The sequence below is a fragment of the Manis pentadactyla genome, chromosome 6, assembly GCF_030020395.1.
Source record: "Manis pentadactyla isolate mManPen7 chromosome 6, mManPen7.hap1, whole genome shotgun sequence".
NCBI classification, from domain to species: domain Eukaryota; kingdom Metazoa; phylum Chordata; class Mammalia; order Pholidota; family Manidae; genus Manis; species Manis pentadactyla.
In genome coordinates, this window is record NC_080024.1 from 145,979,912 (window position 1) to 146,005,164 (window position 25,253).

Genomic DNA, 25,253 nt, shown 5'->3' on the forward strand with positions numbered 1-25,253 from the left:
GTGCCTCTGTTGGAACTGTTTCACACTGCCTTAAAAATGTTATCCTTGTCTCTCCCCCCTACTCCCACCTGCCAGTTTCTTCATACTTATCTGGCCGATTTCTACTTACCCTGTAGACTGAGCTCACTTATCACGCCCCTTAGGACACCTTCCGGGGCCTTCCTCTGCTGAGGGAGGGGCCCCTCTGCCTGCCCGGTGGCACACACCCTGTGGTCTGCATGGCCCTCGAGGGCAGGGTTTGTGATTTTGGATCCGTCGAACTGGACCCTTGGTATGCATTTGATGTCTGTTCAGCTAAACCCGGCTGTTCAGTTCGATTTCTAACATGACTGCCTGTCAACAGGAGTTTGTCATTTTCTCACACTGAGAAAGCTGATGAGGAAAAGGGCTTTCTGTGGCCAACTGGTAAGAATCTCCAAGTGATTGGAGGGGACTTGGCTTTTTGTTTCGCTTTGTTTTATTTAGATGGATAGATCTGGGAATCAGTATTTGTATTAGGATCAAACAGAAAGGAAACAGAGGCTCAAAAAGCTGAAGAAGCTCACCTGGGGCCCCTCAGCCAGCAGGTGGTTGGAAGTGAGAGCTCCAAGCCCACACCACTCCTTTAACACCCTGCTACCCCACTTTTTAAAATTCTCTGCATGTTTAAATTTTTAAAAGGTAAGCACTATTAGACATCTGTTAAAAATCAGAGAGAGCTTGTAAGACCAAATTTGACATCCCTGGTATAATCCGCATGAAGGGGCCTCCTTATGTTCTCCTACAGTTTTTGACCACTGTTGACTGAGCGTATGGCCCACTGTGTGACTATAATTTATCATATTATCATGAGCATAACCAAAGTATTTGCAAATGCTTAAATGGGTTTTATGCTGTTATCAGTTGGTTTTATATGTTCTTTTTTTTTTTTGGTTCCCAAACACATTTTTATTTTCTAGATATTAGTACTATATATTCTTAGGAGGAAATGGACTAGAACAGGAAAGTGATATTTTTTGGGGGGATGATATTATATAGGACAATTTCAGGACAGTTTATGTTTTCTTATGTTTTTTGGACATGTAGTTCAGTGATTCACTTGGTGTTTTATCCAGAAAGAACTTGTGCATAATCTCTACCTGATGTCACTTTTTGTTTCAGGTCACTTTTCAGATCACCCCTCCATGTACGAGTCAGAGGCATTATGAGCATTTTGGACGATGCTGTAATAAATGTGAACCAGGTTTGTACTTCTGAGCAACCTGGATGAGCACTGAAAAGCGGGTGGGGCTTTTGTTTATTTTTTAAATCTAAGTAATGATTTCTATCCAGACAGATGCAAAAGGAAGTTGAATAGACTTTTTCTGACAGGTAATAATGTATGTCACTCTTTAGACAAATCTTTTCTCTCAATAGATAAAATCACTTAAAAATCAAAAGCAAATAAAAAGTATTTGATTCATGCTAGAACACAGTTTTCCAAAACACTCTTTCTTGAGAGAGCAAGAGGTTTTCAGAACCATGTTTTAGCACCTTGTGATTCAAACTCTCAAAATGTAGATAAGTTTTTACAAGTATATTTTCACAGAATTTTATTTTTTGATAACCATGCTGGAATTGTTGCTGCTGAAAATTGCCTAAACCCTGTTATACCTTCTCCTCACATACCTGCCGAGGAGTAGAAGGTGGACCGGTTACCACTTCCCCAAAGTCGTTTTGCCAGAACGTGGCCAAGTATTTTTGCAGCTGCAGGGGATCCCTAAGTCCACAGGTCCTCACTCGTTCATTGTTCTGGGGTGGGGAGGGTGTCTTTGAGGAAAGGTATTTACATTATAAATAGATCCTTTAGATGTTTCAGCTACAAATATGTCTCGGGTGTGAAGAAGCAAGATCCAGTGATGTGTATATATGTGTGTGTGTGTGTGTCTCTGTGTGTCTCTGTGTGTGCTTGTGTGTGTGTCTGTCTCTGTGTGTGTGCCTGTATCTGTGTGTGTCTTTGTATATGTGTGTGTGTCTGTGTGTATCTGTGTGTGTCTGTATGTGTGCTTCTGTGTATCTGTGTGTGTCTGTATGTGTGCCTCTGTGTGTGTGTGTGTGTGTGTGTGTGTAGTGCTCTGTAGTTAAGTTCATCATGAGCCCACAATGTATGTTGGGCAAAAGAAGTTTACCAGGTTGACAGAGGGATTCTGAAGATGGGAGAGGAGGGGTAAGATAAGGTTCCTCTTGCTTAGCCCCCAGGGGACCCCTCAAGTTGTGCAGGCATCAGTTTTAAAACCATTGTTCTTTTCCTTAGTAGAGGTTTTGGGTAGAAACAGTGATTTTTTTTACTTGGAAGAACTAACAGGCTGCTATGACCATGGGCAGCCAACCCAGGAGGTGCTGTTTTAGCTGGATGGGAGGGATGAGGAGCTCATCACTGTGAGATGTGGCATCGTTTATGTATCATATTGTCTTTGGGGGACTTCCTGGGATCATGGTCATGGAAGTGGTCCAGTAGATTGGTGCATTTTTGTTGCTTTTTGGTGTTTTGGGTATTTCTGCCCAAATTGGGTGATTGGCACATTTTCTGCCTTCTAATTTAAGGAAAGTACATGTCTTCCAAATGCACTACAACCTCTGAAAGTGTATGTCTGCCCTGTGGCCCTGATGAATACTTGGACACTTGGAACGAAGAAGATAAATGCTTGCTGCATAAAGTTTGCGATACAGGTGAGTCAGTCAACCAGTGGGAAGTGTGTGAATGATATTTTTAAATATAGCGGTGCTGTCATGGATTTGTTTCTTTGCCTCAAATTTTTTAAAAATTATAGTTCGTGTATAGGAATCAGGATCAAAATAGATCTCTCAAGTCTTCAGCTAGAGATTCCTTTCCCTCTTTGTTTCTTCTCCCCATTCAGTTTATTTGTTGAAGAAACCCTGCTGTCAGTCCTGTGGAGTTTCCAGTCTGATATTCGCTGGTCACGTTCCCTTGGCATCCTCTAGCACATTCTTCTGTCTCCTGTATTTCCTGTAAGGTTGTTAGATCTAGATGGCTGATCAGAATCTGGTTTGTATTGCTTCTTAGCCTTTTGGCTAAGATCAAGTACAGAATTTAGTGTGGGGTTTTTGTTTGTTTCTGGTGAAACTCCTTCACTGTTGGCATGATGTAGTTACTGTATATATCGTAGCTGTTTTTCTCTTTTGTTTATTAGCAGCTACTGATGATTATGGCCTAGATCCATTTTCTTAGGGGCTGCAGAGAAGTGGTGTTCTCATTTTGTCATTCCTTCTTCATTTTTTAACTGGAATGCTTTATAAAGAGAAACTTCCCTCATCAACTGTATGTTACCCTGAAGTATAGTATAACCAGGAAAGGCAGAATGATTGTAACTTTATTTATTGCTTTTCAAAATAATGATTTGATCACCCAATCTTTCTAAAAGGATTTGTATGAATAATATGACTCACATATTTAGATATATTTGAGGTATTTGAGATATTTCAGTCTATTGCAGGTTACTGGTTTTACTGGTCCTCAGATTGTCTCACCTCTTCCAGGTGGTCCCCTAGTCTTTTGAGGTGACCCCAGGTGTCTTTAAGAGCTCCCATGCTTAGGCTTATCTCGGACACTTCCTGCCCTAAACCCAGAATCAGCCATTTCTCCGAGGATTCCTGATTGCTTTCAGCAGAGCATCAGACATAGCAACCTCAGTTCAGGCACTAGAAGGCTTATTGATGTTGGACTGATCCTTGTTTATAGGTCTTTTTCAATGGATAGAACTAGGAAATAGGTTTTCTTTCTTTCTCTTTTTTTTTTTCAGCATCCTCATTTTCTAATCTATTAGAGACAACTGGTAGATTTTGGCCAGAGAAGGTTACATGGAAACTCCACTGAGCAGAAGCATCTGATCAAGTCTTTTTTTCTTTCCCACTACTTAGTAATGACTTTGACTCACTGCAGTCTCTTGGAAATAAAGATTCATTCTGTCTACTGCCAAAACTGATTATAGCCCAAAACATGGTGCATTAAGATATTTAAAAATATGTCAACATTTTCCCTCACCACACAGGCTTACATTCACTTGCATTTGAGTGGGATACTGGAATTAGAATTTTCCAAGGAAGTGACATTGTCCATGCATGTCCAGGCATTATGTAGATGTTTATACATATTGGCCTTGGTCCTGCAGAACTGACCGGGGCCTTGGACAGTGGACACAGAAAGGAATGGAGATGTCTCCAGGTTTGCCATGCTCTGGTCTGAAAAGAATAGGAATGAGAAATAGGCTGCTGGCTGCAACTTAAGACACTGAGGAAGGAACAGGGTTCTGTCTGACTGGTTGGTTTTCCCTTGGAACTCAGTCCTGTCTGCTCACGCTGCCATAAAAGAACACTACAGACAACATTTATTTCTTATGGTTCTGGAGGCTACAAGTCTGAGATCAGGGTGCCAGCATAGTTGAGTTCATGGTGAGGGCCCTCTTCTTAGTTTCAAGACATCCACTTTCTTGCTGTGTCCTCACATAGTGGAGAGCAGAGAGATTGGAAGCAAGCTCTGGCAGGTGGGGCCGGGGTGTCTCTTAGCAGGGCACTGATCCATTCATGAGGGCCCCAGCCTATGACCTAATCACGCACCAAAGGCCCTACCTCCTAATGCCATCACACTGGGGGTTAGGATTTTAACGTAGGAATTGCAAGGGGACACAAAGATCCTGTAAGTATTCAGAAATATAAAGTACAAGGGCCATTTGGACATTCCAGGTGAGCTGGGTTCTCCAGGGATGGAAGGTCTGTTTGAAATATGTTATTGCCTTGTAGTGTGGGTGGGTGTGTATGTGTATATGTAGTTGATTCTTGTTATTCACAGTAGTTGTGTTCCATAAAGTCACCGCAAACACTAAATTTGCAAATCCTGCTCCTGTGAGCCTCTGGTCCATGTTTTTGTCAGCCAGTCAACACATAGTCTTCTTTTATGTGTGTTTCTGTTTAAAGATACTACACTTAATAAATATTTTGATTCACTAACAGTGAATTCACAACCAGCAGCACTATAATGCATGCCCGAACAAAGCTTACCTAGCACATATATTTTCTCCATCAGATTCATCATTTCTTTCTTGGGCTTAGGAAACTGGACAGCATTTGAGTGCTATGCTTGCAGGCCATTTTAAGCAGTGAAATCACCCACAAAAAGCACAAACATGTGAAAGCCAGGACACTAAATAGACCACAGATAGGACACTTGTTTCCAGTATGAAAACAGAAACAAGAAGGCAGAGGGCCTTCAGCTGACCTCGGCTGGGAACACGCATACTGAGTGAGCCAGGGCTCAAAATTTTTGCTGTTCTCTGCGCATCAGATAATGATGGCAGAGGTGCCAGGAGTATTGCTTTGGGGGTTGCAATTAAATGTTAGTGATAGGCGATAGGTGACATTGCAAACGTGAATGGGAGAATAAGGAGGCTGGACTGTGAGTGTGAGCCTTTACCTCTGTTCCACCAAGACGGGAAAGGGCACGGAGATTTGGGGTTAGAAGGGGAGTGCTTTGCTATGTGTGGTGAGAATAGACAACAAGGGGAGAGATGAATCCACCTACCTCAGCAGGCCCAACCTCTGTACTTTGTCCATTTATCTAATTCCATGATGACTCCTGTTTTCACAACTGAATAATCCCGTGGCGCTGCAGGATTCCAAGGTGATTCCCCAGTTTTCAAGAAACCCGATTCTATTAGGCCCAATCTAGCATTAGTATTAAGAATACTACTATCACGTTTGAATTTGCTAAAAATCAAGACCCTGTGAAGCCTGTTTTGTATTAGCCAGAAAGTCAACGATCAATTCCCCAGTCCTTCATCTTCCGACTAACATGAAATCTGACTAAAAAATAAAAAGCACGAGACTCTTAATTATTGAGAGATTAAAAGGCCTTCTGGGGTGTTTTAAGTGTGGGAGGGACCTGGGGAGTTCCTGACACCCCGTGCCCTGAGTGATGGATACGTCCGGAGCCAGCCCGGCCCGGGACTGGGTGGTCGCGGGCCAGGGCCGGAGAGGGGCTGCCTGGAAGGGGTGTGTGCGCCTCCCCCCGCTGCCTCGCCCCTGTCTCTCTCCCGCAGGCAAGGCCCTGGTGGCGGTGGAGCCCGGCAACCGGACGGCCCCGCGGCGCTGCGCCTGCACCGCCGGCTACCACTGGAGCGCGGACTGCGACTGCTGCCGCCGCAACGCCGAGTGCGCGCCGGGCTTCGGCGCCCAGCCCCCGGGTACGGGCTGGGGGCCTGCGCCGTGCGCGCTCCGCAGGCGGGCAGGGATGCGGGCCCGAGCGGGCTGTGGACGGCGCCAGGCGGCGCTAGAGTAGCTTGAGGACAGACCCCGCGACAGGTTCTTCCTAACGCATTCTTCCGGGCAATGCAGGGGGCCCCAGACCCTTTACTTACAACTTTTGCAAGCCTCCGAAATTTGGAAAGCCGTGCACCCCCTGGTATATTTTTTAAGTTGGCAGCTGACATTTTTTATTACAAATTTCAAGGGTTGGGTAAGGACTTCCTTTCCAGGGAATTTTAAGCAGTAACACTTTTTAAAACATTCAGTGAAATCTAAATACCATGTTGATTTGAGAACATCGCCATCCATTTAAAATGGCACTAATCGTCCTTAATTTTATTTTTGGAAATTTTATTTTTGGAAATTCTACTGTTGGAAATTTACTTTTCCCTCCTTTGGTTTGTTTGCATTTTACCTTCCCCACAGAATTTTATCCTAACGTATTTTTGTGCCTGGAGGGAGTTTACTAATCACCATTTCATACACTTCCACATAAATATCTATCTATTTGAAATCTTAATTTTACAAAATTTCCTGTGACTCCAGGTTCTCAGGGTTGTAAAAGCACTTCCTCTGGACTAAGTTGTTGCTACAATTGTCAAAAATGGATACATTATATTTTGCTACAATTGTAAAGGTAAATGCTGTATGAACTTCATGAGTTTTTTCCAATTAGTTCATATGTTCATGGTTGAATATTAATTATTGCTAAAATGTAATTGAATTCAACATGAATTCTATTTCCACTAAGTGCTGAGAAACTTGTGCACATAAATAACTAAATGGCTAAGGAAACCCTTCAGTTACAGGAGTCTCACTCAATTCTTTCGGCACCTTCTAATTTGTATGTCCAGGATCACATAGTGGTGTGAAATCAAAAGTTGTTTCTCATGATCTCTCTCACTTAAGAATTCAGTGGGTCCTCAGTTTTGTTGGAAGTAAAGAAATAGAAATCTTTTTTAACTTGGAAAGGTGTTTCTCAGGGTTGTTTACTTTCCCATTTTCCGGAGAGTATACTGAGGCAGTTTTTTCAAGATATAACAAATGATTATTTATACGTGCTAATCTTTCACTTAAAGGCATCTTGTTTTAATCCAGAATACTTAGAGAGGATTAGGAAAGTTAACAATATTATTCATCTCAATTCATATTGAGGAAAATGTCCATCACAGAGTCTAAGGGCATGGCCAGTCTTTATTACCCAATGAATCAACCCAACCAGATGAGATTTCTCTTGGGAAAAGTTTGACTTGATTTTTGAATTATTAAAATAAATCTCCCTGGGATGGCTAACCGCCTTCTGAATTTCAATTCTAAGCTGAACAAGGCCCACAGCCTTCCCACAAGTTTGTCACCTGCAGGAAAGAAAGGGGCTGCTGCCTTTTTCCTGATGGCTGTTTGGCCTGCCCAGTTCTTTTGGGAATGGTCCATTCTTTGAAAACAGGTGGAGGGGTGAAGTGGATGAATGAAAAATCACCACTGCCCTACCTTGCAGTGTATTTAAATTCAGAACAACTCAACCTGGCCCTAGATGCTCCATTTCTGTTGTCACACTGCCCTTGGTAGATAAAGACAGAAGCTGTGCTGTTATGGGTTGGTGCGTCTGGGGAGGTCTCTCCCTGCACACCAGGTGAAGCACTAGGAGAAACTTCAGCCTGTACGCAGGAAGGTTTCGATTCTGGACAAGAGAGAATTCTTGAACAGGTCGGACTAGTGTAGGTAAAGCAGGAATTCATTAAAGCGAGTAGCAGGGAATGGCAGCGGCCTTGCAGGCAGCAGAGAGCAAGGAAGAGCAGAGGGAGGAAAGGAAAGATCACTGAACTCCTGTTCGGCATAGGGCAAAACCCTTGCCAACCCCTGAAGCCAGGGTCACCTGGTGTCCAGTGTCCTCTTGAACCTGCTCAGCATGGGAACTGAGCCCCTACCACTCCAGGACTTGGGGGAGCTGCCGAGCACTGGATGCCATGAGATTGTGTTCTGAGAACTTCCCAAAGCAAAGAAAGGAGATTTTCAGGCAGGCTACTAAAGAGCATGACTGTACAGCTGCAGTCCTGTCCGAGTCACCCAGGCATGGGAACCTGCAGCCCCAAATCAGAGCTCTCAGCAGCCCCTCCCTACCTACCTGGAGTAGAACACAGACAGAGTGAAGACTTGTGCTTAAGTCTGGAAAACAGAATGAAATAGCAAAGTAACAAGGACACTTACCAGTGAAACATCGCAGAGACAAATGCAGTAAGTTAAGCAGTGACAAGTCTTTATTTAAGGCAAAAGTATACACTCAAAGACAGGGAGTGTGGGCAACCTCAGCGAGGAGGTGCACTTGAGGGTTTGGGCTTTGGCGTTTTTAGGGCCTTTTGGGTAGGGGACAGTATAAGGCATGATGTATCCAGATGATTCATAATTCCTTTGAAGTTTTGTCTTAAGAATAGGGTTATTTAGGTGACTGTGTTGACCCAGATCTTGGCATTCTTTATCCACAGAGGTTCATTTACACTTTGGAGATCTATCTCCTGTCCTGGTTACAAAGTTACTTAATTAATTAAGGGGCTTGGAAGAAAAGGAAGTACAGCCTATAGGTTAAGTTAAAGAAGAAGCTGGGCCTTTTTCTGCAGACTAAGTACATTTTACAATAGCCTGATGCTTGTCCCATTTCCCTGCCCTACATCAGTACTAAGGTGTTCTGAAGGCAGAGCTCTGCCATCAACACTGTTTTGGCATCTCAGAGGTTTGGCACCATAGCAGGATTTGTAGTAAGAGTGGGGGATGTAGAACCTGCAGGATGCCTCTGCCACATCGGTGTTACAAAGAGGAGATAGTCAAGTGAAGTGTATGGACAGTAATGCCATTAAAGCCATGTGTGCCTTGCAGCTCCTTAGGAAGTCTGTTTTTAAGGTTACTCTTAGAGTGTGTTTATCTTCTAAAAAGCTGTTTGAATTAATGTGAGTGACTATGTATGAACCAGGCTTTTGTTAATATTAGTTTTAAGGCAAAACAAATTGCTTAAGAGGGACACCTTACATATTGAGGCAATTGCAGAAATCAAGACTTAAGTAAGAATATACTTCCCCCTTGACTTCAGACAAAGAAAATGTGATTTCTTATTGTAGTGTTTCATTCGTGCAAATAAATCACAGAAGTGCTACTAATTTCAAAAGCGATTTGGGGTTTTGGCTCCAGCAAGTTGCCTGGTTCTGATAGTCAGTGTTCTTCCTTATCAGCATTACCAAAGTGTCACCATGTGCCCACTACAGTAAGGGTAAGAGACATAGGAAATCTAAGACATTTCCTATTTTGATAACGTAGTTTATGAGGAATATGAGAGAACTGAAGAAAGTATACTCACCAGGGTCAATTCCTGTTTTCAGTGCTAGGGTTTAAGGCAGGGGTCCGAAATCCATCCCACCACTTGTGTTTGTGTAACTAGAGTTTTACTGGAATATAGCCACATCCATCTTTTTTTTTACATAATGTCTATGACTGCTTTCATGCCACAAGTAATTGCAGCAGAGATTGGAAGGCCTTCAAAGCCTGAGGTATTTATTTACTAGATGGCCCTTTATAGAGAGCATTTGCTGCCAACCCTTGGTTTAAGAGAAAGAGATCCATAGGGTTTTTTGTTCATTTTGAGAAAATTTTGTTGCCAATAACTATTGCCACTCCAATAGTTAGACTGGTGAGATTAAGCTGGTCAGGACAAGGAGTTTCCCTTAAAAGCAATAGAAGGGCTGCCATTCTCTGTAGATTGAGGCTGATGTAAGCCCAAAGGCAGAAAGGTGAGAGCAGACAGGTGCCTGGTTGGAACCAGTCAGACAGCAGGCTCCCCAGCTAGGAAAGAAAGTACTGGTGACCAGAACAGTGGCTCTGACCAGCAGAGGGTCAGGGCCTAACTCGGACCCTGGCATTAGTGGGCTGACACTGAGCCAGTGACCTCTCTGAGCACAATTCTGTGACCTCCCACAGGGTGGTGGGCCTCTGAAGGCTGCAGGCATTGAAGCACCACCTCCGGAGGGCAGGAAGCGGGAGGCAAGAGGCTGAGGGCCGCTGGTGGCCTCTGGCTCCCTGGACACCATCCTGGCCGGTCTCTGTGCCCTCCTGTGTTCTGTTCATTCTTGTTTTCCGTTTGTTTTTTTGACAGTACAGCTCAACAAAGACACGGTGTGTGAGCCCTGCCCTGCCGGCTACTTCTCGGAAGTCTTTTCTTCCACAGAAAAATGCAAACCCTGGACCAAGTAAGTGACAATGGAGCAGCCAAGAGAGTTTGTTGATTTTAGGCAGCTCACCCCCCACTGACTTGTCTGCTTGGAAAACAGACGGGTTCAGCTTGGTGACAGGTTCAGCTTGGTGACGGGTTCAGCTTGGTGACGGGTTCAGCTTGGTGACGCTCCCTCTCGAGGCCATGTTCACCGTGGAAAACGTCTGTCAGTTTGGCGAGAGGAAATCAAACCAGTCCAACCGGTCCTCAAGCTGATGGGTGACAGGAGCTGTGTATTCCTTTTTAGATTCAGTTTGACTGACTCTTTGACTTACAGTTGCAGCTTTTTTTTCCTTTTTCTGAGCTTACTTAGTGGAAATGATTTATGATGTTTATTACCTTCACTCACCACTCCCACTTTTCTCAGCTTCCCAACACCACTGGTTTATTTGTCCAGAGATGTGTGTGTTGTGTAAGTGATATATAGATGCCTCCTATTCACATAAATGTTTGAATGCTGTAAACACCTTGGGTTTTTTGTTTCACATAATATATCCTGAAGAAAGCACATTCTATATGAGTTCCCTTAGATCTAAATATGTCTTTTTACTGCTATATAGTATTTCATCATAGAGATGTATGGTAATTTAGTAAGTTCCCTATTTTAATAGTCACTTTGGTTGTTCTCAGTCTTTTGCAGTAATACATAATTTTGCAATGGTTCCTCTAATATAAATACTATTTCACATTTATGTGAAAGCATCCATAGTGGAACTCCTGCGCCCTTTCATTCATTGCATGCTTGTCGTTGAATACTAATAATAAATGTAACAATTCTTTTGGTTGCCCAGTGTAGCAATTCTCATTAAATATTTATCCAATTTTTTTGTTGAAAAGATTTTCTGTGTTCTCACTTTAAAAAGAACATCCTTCAACAGTTTATCACTTAGCCACGGCAACTGAAACATTTGGAATCTTTTTTACCGAAGACACTGATCTATTCTCCTTCAGACCATCCTCTAGAGCTGTCCTTAGAGAATACCGGCAGTGGTTACCTTCATTTATTCATTTGTCCACCTTTATGATGTGTGGACAGGCACTGGAGCTTCAAACACCCAGGAAGAACTGGGCTCCTCTCCTGAAAGAGCTAGCAATCTAGGGCAGTTGAGTCTTTTTTTTTTTAAAAGAAGAATACAAAACTAAAGCCCTTAACTGCCTTTCCCCCCACAGCTGTACCGTTCTTGGAGAGATGGAAGCACATCATGGGACTGATAAGTCCGACGTGGTTTGTAGTTCTTCTCTGCCATCTGAAAAACCACCAAACGGTACGTTTAAACAGAGCACATTGGTTGGTAGATGTGCCCAGACCACTCAGCTCTTGTAGATTTCTCCCGAATTTCATGCCATATCTGGAGGGGCTCATCTCTCCCCTGTTCATCTCATCCTGTCCTTGGCCAGCTCAGTGCTCCACTTTGATCAGTATTTTAATTCCAGACATGTTGTTTACTTGATAATTTTCTGTTCTGCGATGGATAAGTAATACTGTATTCATTTGTACAAAAAAAAAAAGGAAGAAGTAATTGAACTGCAAACATAAATTTAAATGCCCAGATATGCTTGGATGGTGAAGCTCACAGCTGGGGTGTCTGTGGCAGATTCGGTCCCCAAGCAGAGTCGGCAACTTGTTAGAATATGGCTACCGGTATTTATGGACCATTTTGTAGATCAAATTAATCTTAAACACAGTTGCAAAGGCTGACAGAAGGCTGAAAGTGAATGGTGGATTCTGGTTGTCCAGGTGCACGGGACAGTGTGAGGGGCGTCCAGAGGGCACAGTGCAGGAGATGGCACAGGTGGCAGGAAGACCCTCCTAATGAGGCAAGGGAGCCTAAGCCTCAGAATAATGGGGTTAATGAACTTTGAGAAAATCAGGGGTTTAGATGTGACATTTTGGGACACAGGACATCAATGCATTATGATATGGCGTTACACAGTCACAGCAGTATTTTCAAAAGACCATTAAAAATAACCCAGGGAATGAAAAGTTATCCTAACAAGGGGAGAAGGAGAGGGAAGGCGAGAGTCCCAGAAACCAGGTCACGTTAACCGAGAGTTTATAACAAAAAGGCTGATTGCCGAGTGATGAGAAGAATGGCTGAGTCCATACTGCGTTGTAGATGAAGCACCTGTAACACTTCACAGGATGGCTGTGGTCTGTTCGATGACCAGCAAAACCGTGATGCTGTGTTGTTATTTGGAAAGAGATACGATAAGGGGCTTCCTTTTGCCTCAGAGGCCGTCCCCCTGGGGAGATTGAGGTGTTCTGTAGGGAAGCAAAGATGGAAGTGGCTGGCATGGTAAACGTGACTAGGGCTGTTCTGAAGTAGAAACTCTTTAACGTGGTCCTGGGCTGGCCTCCCGCAGAGTGACGCAGACAGCAGGTCCGGCTACGTGACGGCCCACCCTTCTGGCTGAGTCCTCTGGCGAACCTGCTCTCAGGGTTGGGGACCTTCGTACTTTCCTGTTCCACCATCTCTGATGCTGGGGTTTGATATAAAAGGTTTTGTTTTTTAACTTAGAGAGTAAATTAAATCATCTTCACTGCTGTTTTTCCTCATTTTCTTCCAATACAGAACCCCTGATTTACTTGCCTGGGTTAATTATTCTGCTTCTCTTCACATCTGTGGTGCTAGTTGCTGCCATCATCTTTGGCGTTTATTACAGGAAAAAAGGGAAAGCGCTGACAGGTATTGTGTCTATGGTGGTTTTGAAAATTAATTGTCAAGAAAATAGACCCATTTCTAGTATGTGCTTTGGAAGATGCACATTTTGCCCACTGACTACCTCTGGTGATGTGCTTATCATAGGTGCCTTGAGATGATTGTGCTTAACCTAAGGGGAACCACCCTTCACACTTAATGCATGGTTCTCTGGCCAAACAAATGTCATTGTGCCTGTTTCTATATAAGCAAACAAAATATTCTAGGTTCAGGAAACAAATTACTCATAAGCTGTGTGTTTATGTTATATAGATTTTGCAGCATCCTATCTACAGGGGCTTGCTTTTATCCTGGAATACCAACATTTTTAATGTTCTCACTTAAAACAGAGATAAAATGTTCAGGTAAATGGCTGATGGAAAGTTTTGACTGGGGTGGCCTTGACATATGAATCTATAAATATAAAAATAAATTATCTTATATTCAGTAACATTTAGGTGCTCATCCTTAAAATGAATAATCAAGTGTTTACTGGGAATAGTTTTTCCACAAAAAAATTTTTTGATAGCGTCCCTTAACATCACATTGTCATATTTGATTTTATACCACAAAGATAAAAAGATGTCATTTTGAAGAAAGGATTCAAGACTTCATTAGCTTTCATGAAGACATTTCTTGACGCTTTGTTAGCCAAATCTTTCTCATTGAAGCATCTGTTGTCTCTCCAGCCTCTTCCTTTTCCAGCAGCTCACGTGTTGATCTTGTCCATCCCCGCTTTGCTGTGATTCCATCCGCCCTCCTACATCACATCCACAGACTTCTTGAAAACCTACATATTTTGCTTCTTCCATTAACATTACATTGCTAATGTAACCCTGGGCAATCAAAAGATTAAAGAGGGAAGATGGTGTTTGAAAATGCCAATGTTAAATGAGAGCAATGTTAAATGACTTTAAGAATCTATTCATTATTGATACGGTTATTTAATGCAACTTCACTTCCCTGACAACATGGGAGCCAGGGATTGAATAATGCATGTTCAGATAGCCATGTTTACATGAGATAAACAGACTTCTGATGCTTTGCTTCTTAGTCTTTGTCTCTGTAATGCTCTTACTGCCACATCCTATCAGTGAGAAGAACAACAGGCTTGCCTAGACTGAGCTGGGGCTTGTGATTCTTAGCTTTCTCTTCATCCCTTCATGCAACACACTTGCTTGGCCACGAGGCACTGGGGACTCAGTACTGAGCAGCACAACCACAATGAGTGTCCTGGCGGAGGAAGCGCTTCCGTGGGCAAGGCAGGTGTTAGGCCCACAGAGAGGCTTAGAAGTGAAAGTGAAGGTGCAGAGCTCCAGATGAGCAGTGACAGGGACTCTTCTGACCTTGGGGTCAGCCAGGGCCTCCCAGAGCAGGAGCCAGAGAAGCTGAGTCCTGAAAGACAAGTTGGAATTAACTAAGGTCAGTGCAGGGAGAGCAGAAAGTCAGAACCAGTGGAAGATAAAAGGAGAGGGCAGCGTGCCCAGATGATGCAGCCCTGCACCTGCTCAAGGGGTTTGCTCCTTATCCCCAGCAAAGGAAGTTAACAACAGCCCTCTGGTTTTAGTGTAGAGCACAAATTCAGGGGGTGCAGTAAGAGTGGGTGCAGATGCAGGGCTAGGAGGTCTTTTGCAATCACCTAGGGGAGAGATTACCACAGTAGTAAGGATTATCACCTCTGTGTACAATACTAAGCTTTAGTACCATTTGTGAATACCTAGTCCTGATCCCAAGGGAAGAGCTGCAACTTTTATTTGGGGTGCCTTTATTCTTATACAACTTCAAAATTATAGAAAGGAACTGAGAATGATAATGATAATGATAGCAACAACTGACACATTTAGAGTATTCTGTACCAGCTCCGCTATATGACTTTACACACACTAACTAATCTCTGCAGCAGCATCATGAGGTAGACAGTGTTACTTCTCCTGTTTTATGAACAGGAAACTGAGGCTTGGAGAGGTTAAGGGAATGGGGCAAGGTCACGTAATAGATGTCATTAGCTATTTTTCTGACCTATTTATCTTCCAGTGGCAAATGGACAACCTCCTGACGTTTATAATGAATTCAACATCAAATATTTAATGGTGGGGGGTAAAAATTTTATCTTTGTAGAATGTAAATTAATAGGTTTTTTTAAAAATTCAGATTTGACTTTTTAAGTTTCATCTCTTCTATTTTAGAATGTTAATGGAGAGGTGCTTTGTATGTGCCACAGAGCATATTTTTCCTTCCTCTGGGAAGCCGCAGGGGCTAGTGGAAAGGATTTGAGGCCTGTGGGAAGTCCGTGGGGTCCAGCACTGCCTTCCAGCATGTACTTTACTGTTGTACAGATAGTTGAGCTAGCTTATGGGAAAGTCAGTCTCCTAGACCCACATTTCTTTTCATTTCCCTACAACTTTTAGGCTGGTCCTTCACAGTGAAGGAAAAATTGCTAAGGAGTGGGATGTCTACAGTCCCAACAGTAGCTCTGACAGCCCTCAAATGTGACAGACGTATTTGATGGGCCATGAGTGGGTCATTCTTTGCTTTACATAGATCAGAAAGTCCTGTTTTGGGTAGGAGGAGTAAGATGCCTTCAGTCTTTGAGCTGGTTGATTTCCTTTTGCATGTTTTCACTCTCAGGAACTCTCACTGAAAGTCTTACAGGGGATTATGTTTAAAGATAATACAGAACTGACATAAGCAGTCAATAATACCATATTAGAAATAGGGAATAATAATACGAGTCCTTTCCTTACTTTGTTTTTCCAGCTAATTTGTGGCACTGGGTCAATGAGGCTTGTGGCCGCCTAAGTGGAAATAAGGTAAATTTAAAAGTCTTAAGCACCGCTTTTAAGTACTTGAACAGTTAGGCTGAATGTAGATAACAATCAGTCAGATTTTCAGCCCCACTGTGAAAGGGGTACTTCCTTTGAGATATGAAATCTCAAATTCCAGGGCAGGTCCCGACAGAGTAAGCTAAAGCCTGAGCCAGTGCTCATCCTACATGCTGTTTCCTTCGCATTTCATTCCATTTCTGCCATCTCTGTGCACATGTTATTTGTATTATTATTTTAGAGCCAACGTTGGTTGTGTCGTGCAGATGCCTAGAAGGACAGAGCTGCCACTTCCCTTTACTCTGTGGCTATTACTCTGTAATTCAGCAACTTTTAATTTTGATGGAATTTTGAAACTATAGAAAAACAGTGAGAATACTGCAAAAAACTTCTATATGTCCTACACTCGTGTCCACCGACTGTGTATACTTTATTATATTACTTTATTATTTGCTCCCTGTTTGCGGGCATATGTGTATATGTATTTTTTCTTGAACCATTCTAGAGCATGGCAGGCAGTGCACCCCTATACCCTTAAATACTTCAGTGTGACTCTCTTAAGAACAAGGACATTCTCCTATATAACCAAGTACATTGATAAAATTCAAGAAATTTAGTAGTGGTACAATACTTTCATCCAACCCACATTTGTTATTGAAATTTCATTAATTATCCCATTATGTCCTTCACATGTATTTCCTCCTGCTTAAAGATTTATAATTTTAAACCATGAGCTCATACTGACCTCTCCACGTCCAGTTCCAACACCACAGGACTTAGTTCAGTCTTTCCCTTTTCTGTAGTTGAATCTTCCCCTGTCTGACAGTATGAAACCTGGCTCCTGTTGTTCTCAATATATTTTCTCATTTGCTCAATTCCAGAATACACCAGAAAGCAGTTTCAGAATTACTAAACCATATTACAGCAAAAGCCAAAGCCACTAACTAGAATTCAATACCTGCTTACAGTTTTTTCTTTAAATTTAGATAGAGTGAGTAGACAAAAAACTGTGTTCTAAAGTTATTCGGGCTAGCTCTTCCCCCGGCTTCCATGTGAACATGCTATTCATTTGAAATGCAGTTACTTCATTCTGCTTGTATTCTTTTTTTTAGGGTTCTTTCCCACTCTGTAATTTTAAATAACACAAATAAAGTGTCACAGTGAGAGTTCCATCTGCACTTGTTATGGTGGAAATAATTACTATAAACACCACTTTCAGCCGTGTTTAGCAGAATCATGTTCTAATAATTTTGGGTGTTAATGCTTGTATCTTCTGAATTTAAATCAGCAGGAGTCCTCAGGCAGTAATTTTAGAAGCATTCATATGGAAGCTTCTAGTCAGCGTGAAATTTGTGAAGGTGTCTTACTGCTGACACTGGAAGAGAAGATGTTTTCTGAAGATATGTGCTGTCCAGACGGTGGTGGTGTCTGCGGGGGCGCGTGCGCAGGCGATGGTCCCCACGCACTAGCAGAAGATGCCAGGATGTTCACTTTGGTCAGCGAGACTGAGGGGGACCCCTTCAGGCCTGTCCCCATGGAAGACGAATATGTGGACAGGCCCTCCCAGACCCCAGACTCTTTACTGTTCCTCACTCAGCCTGGAAGCAAATCCAGTCCCCCTTTCCCTGAGCCCCTGGAGGTGGGGGAGAATGACAGTTTAAGCCAGTGCTTCACTGGGACAGAGAGCATGGGGGAGTCTGACAGCTGCAGCTTCGCGGAGCCCCCGTGCAGGACTGAGTGGATTCCTACGTCCTCTGAAAAGTACTTACAGAAAGCAGTGGAAGGTGACGGTTGCCCCCATGGAGCAGCCAGCTTCTGTTCTGCAGATGGCTGTACAGGATGCGGGGACCCTCCTGGGGAGGACCGGGGGCCCCTCACGGGTTCCCCGGCAAGGGGACACTTGCCCCAGTGCGCCTATGGCATGGGCCTTCCACCAGAAGAAGCAGCTAAGAGGGCAGAGTGGGGAGGCCAGCCAGAGGACAGGGCCGATGGAAGGCAGCCCAGCTCGAGGAGGGGAGGCCCTGGGCCTGGAAGCCCCTCCAGTGACCAGCCACCTGCATCTGGTAAGTGATTCTCCTGGTCTCTCCCTTCCGAACAAACAGGCCTGTTCTTTGTTCTGTTTGGGGGCAGGTGTCACAGAACATTTAGGGAAGAGGGATGCTAACATGGGAAAAATTCAGCTTGAGCATTTCCTCTTGATAAGCTTCTTTACAGGATGAGTTTTGATTCGGTCCACATGTTGTGCCCACTGCCCTGTGACTTCATCCTCCAACCCTGGAGCTGTCTCTTTGTTTATGGGTGCCCCATGCCCTTTTGCATTCAGGCTACTTGTGATGGGATTAGACCTCAAACCCCTGCATTGACCCTCCAAATATAGTGTCAACAGTGACCTCTGAACTGGTGAAAATCAAGTCATTCCCTCAGATTTCTGGGCTTTGTTTTGTTTTTAAAGCAACCTATGCCTCAGATCTCTCCCCAACAAGCTGTTATAAATTTCAGGAGGACAAAACTGTTCAGCTAATCCTTAATTAATTAATATTTATTAAGAGTAGCCTGTTTGTTCTACACCAAATTAATGATGCAGTAAAACCACCCCTGAATGCTTCTTATGAGAAGCCCCTTTTATAACAACAGCATAGAATATATTTATGGAACCAGGAAGATAACATGAGTTTTCAATTTAAAGCCATTATAGAGATTTATCACTGTACCACTGCTTGAGCTGAATACTCCACAAATTATAATATTATAACTTTTTTCACGAGGGGAACACACCATATGTTTTCTTATGTAGTTACAAGGAACCTTGCTGCTGATAGTGAGGGCTTCCTCTGGCTCTGGGGATTATTTGCCAAATGAGGGATCAGGGATCTTTGAGAATCTTCAGAAAGCTATAGGCAGTCTCTCCAGAAAAATGAATATATGGATATATGCTACTTAAGGGGCTTCACAGAATCCATCCATACTAAAAACAAAAAACCCAAAACCCATCTGTGAGCCACCTTTATCCCAGGATGCATTTTCTTTTATCCCTGCCTCTTTCTTTAGATTGCAAGGGGTACTCACAGCTGGTCTTTGAGTTACTTTATAAGCCTAAGAGAGCTAAGGCCCCATCCTAAACACAGACTGTCTTATGCTAATGATGGCTTCTGGCTTACTTGACCGCACAACGTACTTTAATCTGTTTTCCAAGCTTTGTGGTTTTGCTACAACTACACAAATTCACTGATGTATAAATTCTCTATCCATGCCCAAACTGAAAAAAAGGAGATATATTTGGGGATATTTTTCAAAGAGCTGATGTGTTTTTCCTTTAGAAGACCTCAGTATTTTTTTAAGATTTGGAGGAAATTCCAAGACTAAAAGTTTTGCTCTATTGTTTATTTCATTGTTCTAGTTATTTCTCAGAGGTTCATTTTCTTCCCATTGGGCACAGAGACAAAACAGAACACTATTTTGGGGGCTGGAGAGTGGCTGAGGCCCTGGGTGGCAGTGGCCGTGTCTTGGAACACCGCCAGCAGCAGACGAGTTTTTCATCCGATGACACCAGGAAGATGACAGTTGCCACTGTGTGGCATCATCAGCAATTCTCAGAAGAACAGAGTTGGCCATATTTAAAGAGATGTTGTTTCTTAGGTTCATGCAACCAAAAGCCAGAGCTTTGTTCTCCTGGAAAGAGTTAAAACAGGGCCCTCTGTTTTCCATTATTTTTTATTTCTCCAGCACTCTTAACATCTAGGCATGGGGGAAAGAAAAAAAAGTGTGCCACCAACTAAGTGGTGTTAATTTGCAGAAAGTTTACACTGCTTTTTCCCTCTCCATCTGGTGCTTAGCCATGCAAAACGTCGGCAGACTCTGCCTGTGGTCACTAGCAAGCAGGCCAAATTCATTCTCGCCTGAGGAGAAGCAGCAGCCAGATTGGTACCTGAGGCTGGGCTATTCTGCCCATACTTACTTCTCATGAATGGGCCTTCTGGGTTCCGGTTCAAATAGCACTTTCTCATTTTTGCTTTTCTTTTTTAATTGTCATAATTTATGTTCTACAAAATGGGTGAAGGAGGATGGAACAAAGATAAGAGGGGGGCCCAATCCTGTTTGATCTCTTAAAAACCCTGTGCTCTCAGGACTTGAGGGAGGTGCCCTTTTATATTGGGTTTTTGGATTTATATATGTGGGTATCTTTTTTTTTTAAACTTGCAACCAAATCTAGTGGGTTCTGGATTGGATATTCCTCAGTAGGGAAGAGTATCTCCTGTGAATCCAGCACCCTTTTGAAGAGAATGATGGTTCTTGAAAGATCTCCAGTAGTGTATCTTTTACAAATATTACCCAATGTTAAGGCTATTTTAGCAATGTTATAAACCTTAAAGCAGAGTGAGAATTATTAGCAAACACCTTTAAGGGTTTAAGTCTTACATTACCACTTCATAATTTATCTTAAGTTACTATCTGCATGATACGAATGTGGTTACCTTGGTTACAAGCCCTTTCACCTGGAGTTCGGAGAATTCTCACTGTGTCTAGAAAATTATTTCATGGGGAAGAAAGAACAATGTAATTGATGTGTCTATAGTTGACCAGTGACTTGCTTTTAGCTCCTGAAATCACTTAATTGGTTCAGTCACTTTCTGAGCTGGAGAGAGCAGTTTGTTTACAGGACCCACAATTCTTAATGAATACCAGCTCCATACTTGTTTTTCTGTCACATCTTTAAGGTCCATTGAGCCACAGAGACTTGGAAAACAAATAGGGATTGAGGTCAGGGAATGGATAACTCAAAAAGACTCAATACTTTGAGAAAGCAAGGCCTTCCAGGCCTGCCCCCCTTCCAACCTGCTGCTCCCCTTCACCTGCTCACCTGCCTGTTTCAGCCAAAGCCAGTACCTTTAGGGGAGCACCTCTCACTCTCCTGCTTCTGCCCTGTAATGTGCTCCTCCTCCTGTGAACCACCCACCCGTGTTGTCCCTTTTCCAGAGTGCGCAATTCCTCGGATCCTTCAAGTCCCAGCTCAGATGCTGCTTCCTAGACCAGGGGTGGCAGACACGCTGCCTGTGCCCCCCTCCCCTTCGCCCTGCAGCCCTTCCTTGTCTTGGAGTCTTTCCCACTGAGCCTGGCACACTCATGTCTTGATTGACAGCCTACCTCTGGGCAGCCACATCCAATCAGTGGGAATTTATGACACACCTGGATTTATGACACATATGACACAGACTGACAAGTCTCTCAGTCCCAGCTTGTTAAGTGAACCAATGTTTATAAGCTCATTCATTCTTTCATGCAGTCATGAGTAACTAGAGGAATGAGAGACCTAACTCACTCTCAGCCTCCCACTTCAGCCTGTACTGGGAGCTGGAGGCCATGCACGGACAGAAGGACAGGCGTTCGCTGTCCTGGGCAGACTGGGATGTCTGGGGTTGGAGAGGCCAAGACGAGCTGGTTCATCCAAATGGCACAAGGCAATGCCTGGGAGCCAAACGTACTTGGGGGGCAGGAGAGGCACCTGCCTGATGCACAGTGCTCCCACCCCTGGGCCCACCCTCTTTTTAATGATGATTCCTGACCTTCACTTCCATCGCGAAAGGACAGCTTGAAGTTTTCCTACTCAAGTGTTCTTCCCTGTCCCTCCACTTCCCCCAAGCAAGGGACAGTCCTCTGGTTCTAACTTTCTTCTCTCTCCTGTTGGAATGCCATCCACTAACTTGTATTTCATTTTTCCATATAAATATTTTAAGGGCAAGTATTAGCTCATTGCTCTGTAACTTACAAAGGATGTTTAATTATTGGGTTATTTCATAATGATTTTTGTTGGTGCTCACAGTCAACACATTATTTCAAAATATATGAAAAATGTATTTAGCATATACTTTATTTAATTTAGCCCTGCTTGCCTTCTGTTTGTACTAATAGGGCTCGTTTTGGAAGGGTTTTATTTGTAAACCATTCTAAGTAATTTTCAAGCATGATTCACTAAGAACTATTAAATCCTGCTTCCCTTCCCTTATCATCATATACCCAGTTTCTTCTAAATGCCTACAACAGAGATTGCATTTCCATAAAAAGAAAAGTCACATGAGAAGCATATGGGTTAAATATAAATTAAGTTTGTTTTTTTTTTTAATTCCAAAAGAACCCACCACAGCCTGGGTAGTTTGAGTGTATTTGTGTATATTTTTAGTTCTGTTCCTTGGAAGAAAAATCTACATGACAATTGGGTGGTATTATTTGCAATAGTTCTTGTGATTTAATATTCATATGCTATGCATTTTAAGCAATATAATAAGCTTTTGAGAAGAGGAGTTTGCATTACCTTGTTTAAAAATGTAAATTCTCTCAGGGATTGGGTTCTTATAGCAAAGCTTATTCTCAGAGCCTGCTATTTGAAGCATGGACTTAGCAAAATATAGATACTTTCTGTTCATGATGGACATTTGGTTTGCTAATTGTTTCTGTTGAAATCACATCATTGGTTCAGTCACTTCTGAGTTGGAGAGAGCAGTTTATTTACAGGACACACAATTCTTAATGAATTTCTGTTGAAACAATTGCTATTTTTTTACTCTTTCAAGTTACCTAAAAAAAGTAACTAGTTAAGTGATATTGCATATTAATGTTAAACCAAATAACCCTTTTAAATGTTAGGAACTCTTCGAAACTTCTAGTTTCTTGTCTCATAAAAACGTTCATGTCATTCGGGTTCTCAAATCATACTTTTGGATATGAGCCTTCAAATACAATTCTATCAGTCACCTGTGTTCAGATGATAAGACTGCATCGACAGCCAACAGCAATCTTTAGTTGCTGTAGAATAAGGGCAAACACAGGCCTGGGAGAGTGCCTGCTCTGGCGGAGTGAGGGGTAGTGGCCAGGCCAGGCCCAGAAGGTTCCAAAAGGGACGCTAGGGTCTGGACAGCAGGTGACAACTCCCTTGACCTGAGCCCTTATCTTCTGCCAGTTGTTTCCGGAAGTTACTATTTTCATTATCACCGATTCCTCTGCGAGGAAAGCTTTCTTTCACAGGCCTCCAACCCCATCTTTTTTTTGCAAGTGAAATAAAGTTACAATAAATGTCAGGGGCAGCTTTGCAGGGCTAGCGGTCAGAAAGGCAGCTGAGGAGAGTCAGGAAGAGGGCATGATGGGCCCCTGCTCTGCTTCTATTCCTCCAGGCTCTATGGGCTGCAAGCCTCAGGCCTTTGTAAAGCATCTCGGATAAGCTTTGTCCATATCATCCTTCCCTTTTCACATCCCCCTTGCCAGACTCCAACAAGGGAGGGGCCCCAAACAGCAGAACATCCTGGGCTCCCTTGGCAAGCAATGGTTACCCCTTCTGGGCATGTATCAGCTGCAGAAACCTGGGCAACCAGGCGGAGAGGGAGGCCCCCAGCACTCACCTGGCCTTGCAGCTTGCTGATGTGGCGACCTGTTGATTCGCCATCCCAGGGCATTGCCCTGTCAGGTCGGCTTCATAGCCCTGTAAGACCTTTCTGTTCTGAAAGGTAGGAAGCAAATTTTAAGGAATTATTGCTTTTAAGCAAGGACAGTTCGGGACTGAGGTGTGTTACCGAATAAGGATTATTACCAATTCATTCTAAACCTTGATCTTACTTTTCTCCTACATTCAGACCACAGCTGACTTGTACCAGGACAAACGAGACAGTGAATTTACTGTAGAATTATATATATGAGTGTTCAAGCCAGAGACAGTCATACTGATGGATTATAGCAAAGTAGACACAAGTTGGTTAGATTTCTAGAGGAAAGCACCCTTTCAGTTTTCAAGGCACACTGAGATCCTCCAATAAGACAGGGCTGCAAAAATAACATTATTGCTCAGTATGTTTTACAGATCTGTTTCCTTGGGAGTTCCACAAGCACTCACGCTATCTTCCTGGAGTGGATGCCATCAGTGCCCTTGCGACTAATTCTTTGCTATTTCCCAAGCGTTTTCAAACATCATCTCATTTGGCCCTTATGCCCCCCTGCCAGGTGTTCATCATTCATTAACATTTATCATATGCTTCTCGGTGTGTCTGCCACCCGCCAGCCTACCAAGGCTTGCAAATAGATGCTCATTTCATAAATGAGCAGACTGAGATCTAGGGATCTGTTTCGTGGTTTGTCCCCAATTCCTCAGCTAGTAGGGGCTGAGCCAGGCCAGGTGCAGACCTCTCAGAACCCTCCTCTCTCCTCTGCCCCACACCATTTCTTACCCTCCTGCACTCAGGTGGCCACAGAAACCACCATCCCTTGGCCACCAGTTATGCATGCACCTTCTGCTCTTCAGAGACCCAAACACCAGGATGACATTGATGGTATTAGATTAGTTGCAGGTGGGTCTGCATGATGACAAGCCTGCCATGCTCACGTGCAGAGTAAGTGCGAGCTGGTGTTTTGCAGTGCAGCCAGCCTGGCGCAGAGGGAACAGTCAGTAAGTTATGGATTTGGGGTGTTGGTTCTGTTACCATTCTTACTGTAATGGGTGGTGTCTTCATTTATCTCCACTTAACCATAGATTAGTCCACATTCCCTTTCCCTCTAAAGTAAGCTGACTGAAGCCCGAAGCACACTGATAGCTCAAAACTAATGGGTCATCTAGAGTACCCAGGCCCTTCTGCTCACACCAGAATAGCCATGCTTACAAAGATCCGTGGGAATTCCCAGTCCTGTGAATGTGAGCCAATCCTATTGTAATTTATAGCTTTAACTGTTTCATTCACTGTTAAAAAAAAAAAAAGAGTTTGATAAGCATGAGAATTGTTTCTATGAAAACTGATTGTTGCTATGGGACAACCCAAAGAATGAGTTGCTCTAAGTTTTTTGCTATTGAAGTTGAGGCAACCATGAAAGAGAGCGAGAGTGAAGCTCTCGAAGGATTCTGCACTTAGACTGCTTGGCAGGTGACTTAGTTCTTATTCCGCTTTAATGATACCAAAACTAGAGACTTAAGGGAAAGCAGTAAAGGTTTAACTGATACAGTCAAGAGACCTTTTGCCAAAGGACAAGCCTCTATTCTGCATTGGAAAGTTGGTGTTGAACATTTTATAGCAAGTGACAGGTGGCTTGAACATCAGGGAAACACATGATGGGACCCGTATTTTAAGAGCATCAGTGAATGGCCTTTGCAATTCAGTGTCTTACTGAACATATAATTCTTGATCGGGAGAGAAAATTAGATTGGCAAGCACATCTGCAAAATTCAAACAGTTT

At 43.2% G+C, this 25,253-nt stretch overlaps 1 protein-coding gene across 12 annotated transcripts in view; it reads left to right on the forward strand.

Annotated features, from left to right (window-relative positions):
• The window catches only part of TNFRSF11A (TNF receptor superfamily member 11a), a 52,535-nt gene that overhangs the window by 22,161 nt on the left and 5,121 nt on the right, over window positions 1–25,253 (forward strand). For 4 of the 12 annotated variants that reach the window (XM_057504242.1, XM_057504249.1, XM_057504248.1 and 1 more), the window contains 8 exons: window positions 1,141–1,222; window positions 2,563–2,688; window positions 6,072–6,215; window positions 10,412–10,505; window positions 11,699–11,793; window positions 13,102–13,215; window positions 15,985–16,037; window positions 17,338–18,112. In XM_057504242.1, the coding sequence (XP_057360225.1) occupies window positions 1,141–1,222; window positions 2,563–2,688; window positions 6,072–6,215; window positions 10,412–10,505; window positions 11,699–11,793; window positions 13,102–13,215; window positions 15,985–16,037; window positions 17,338–18,112 (1,483 nt within the window). The other 8 variants (XM_036876751.2, XM_057504244.1, XM_036876749.2 and 5 more) reach the window with 6 other exon arrangements.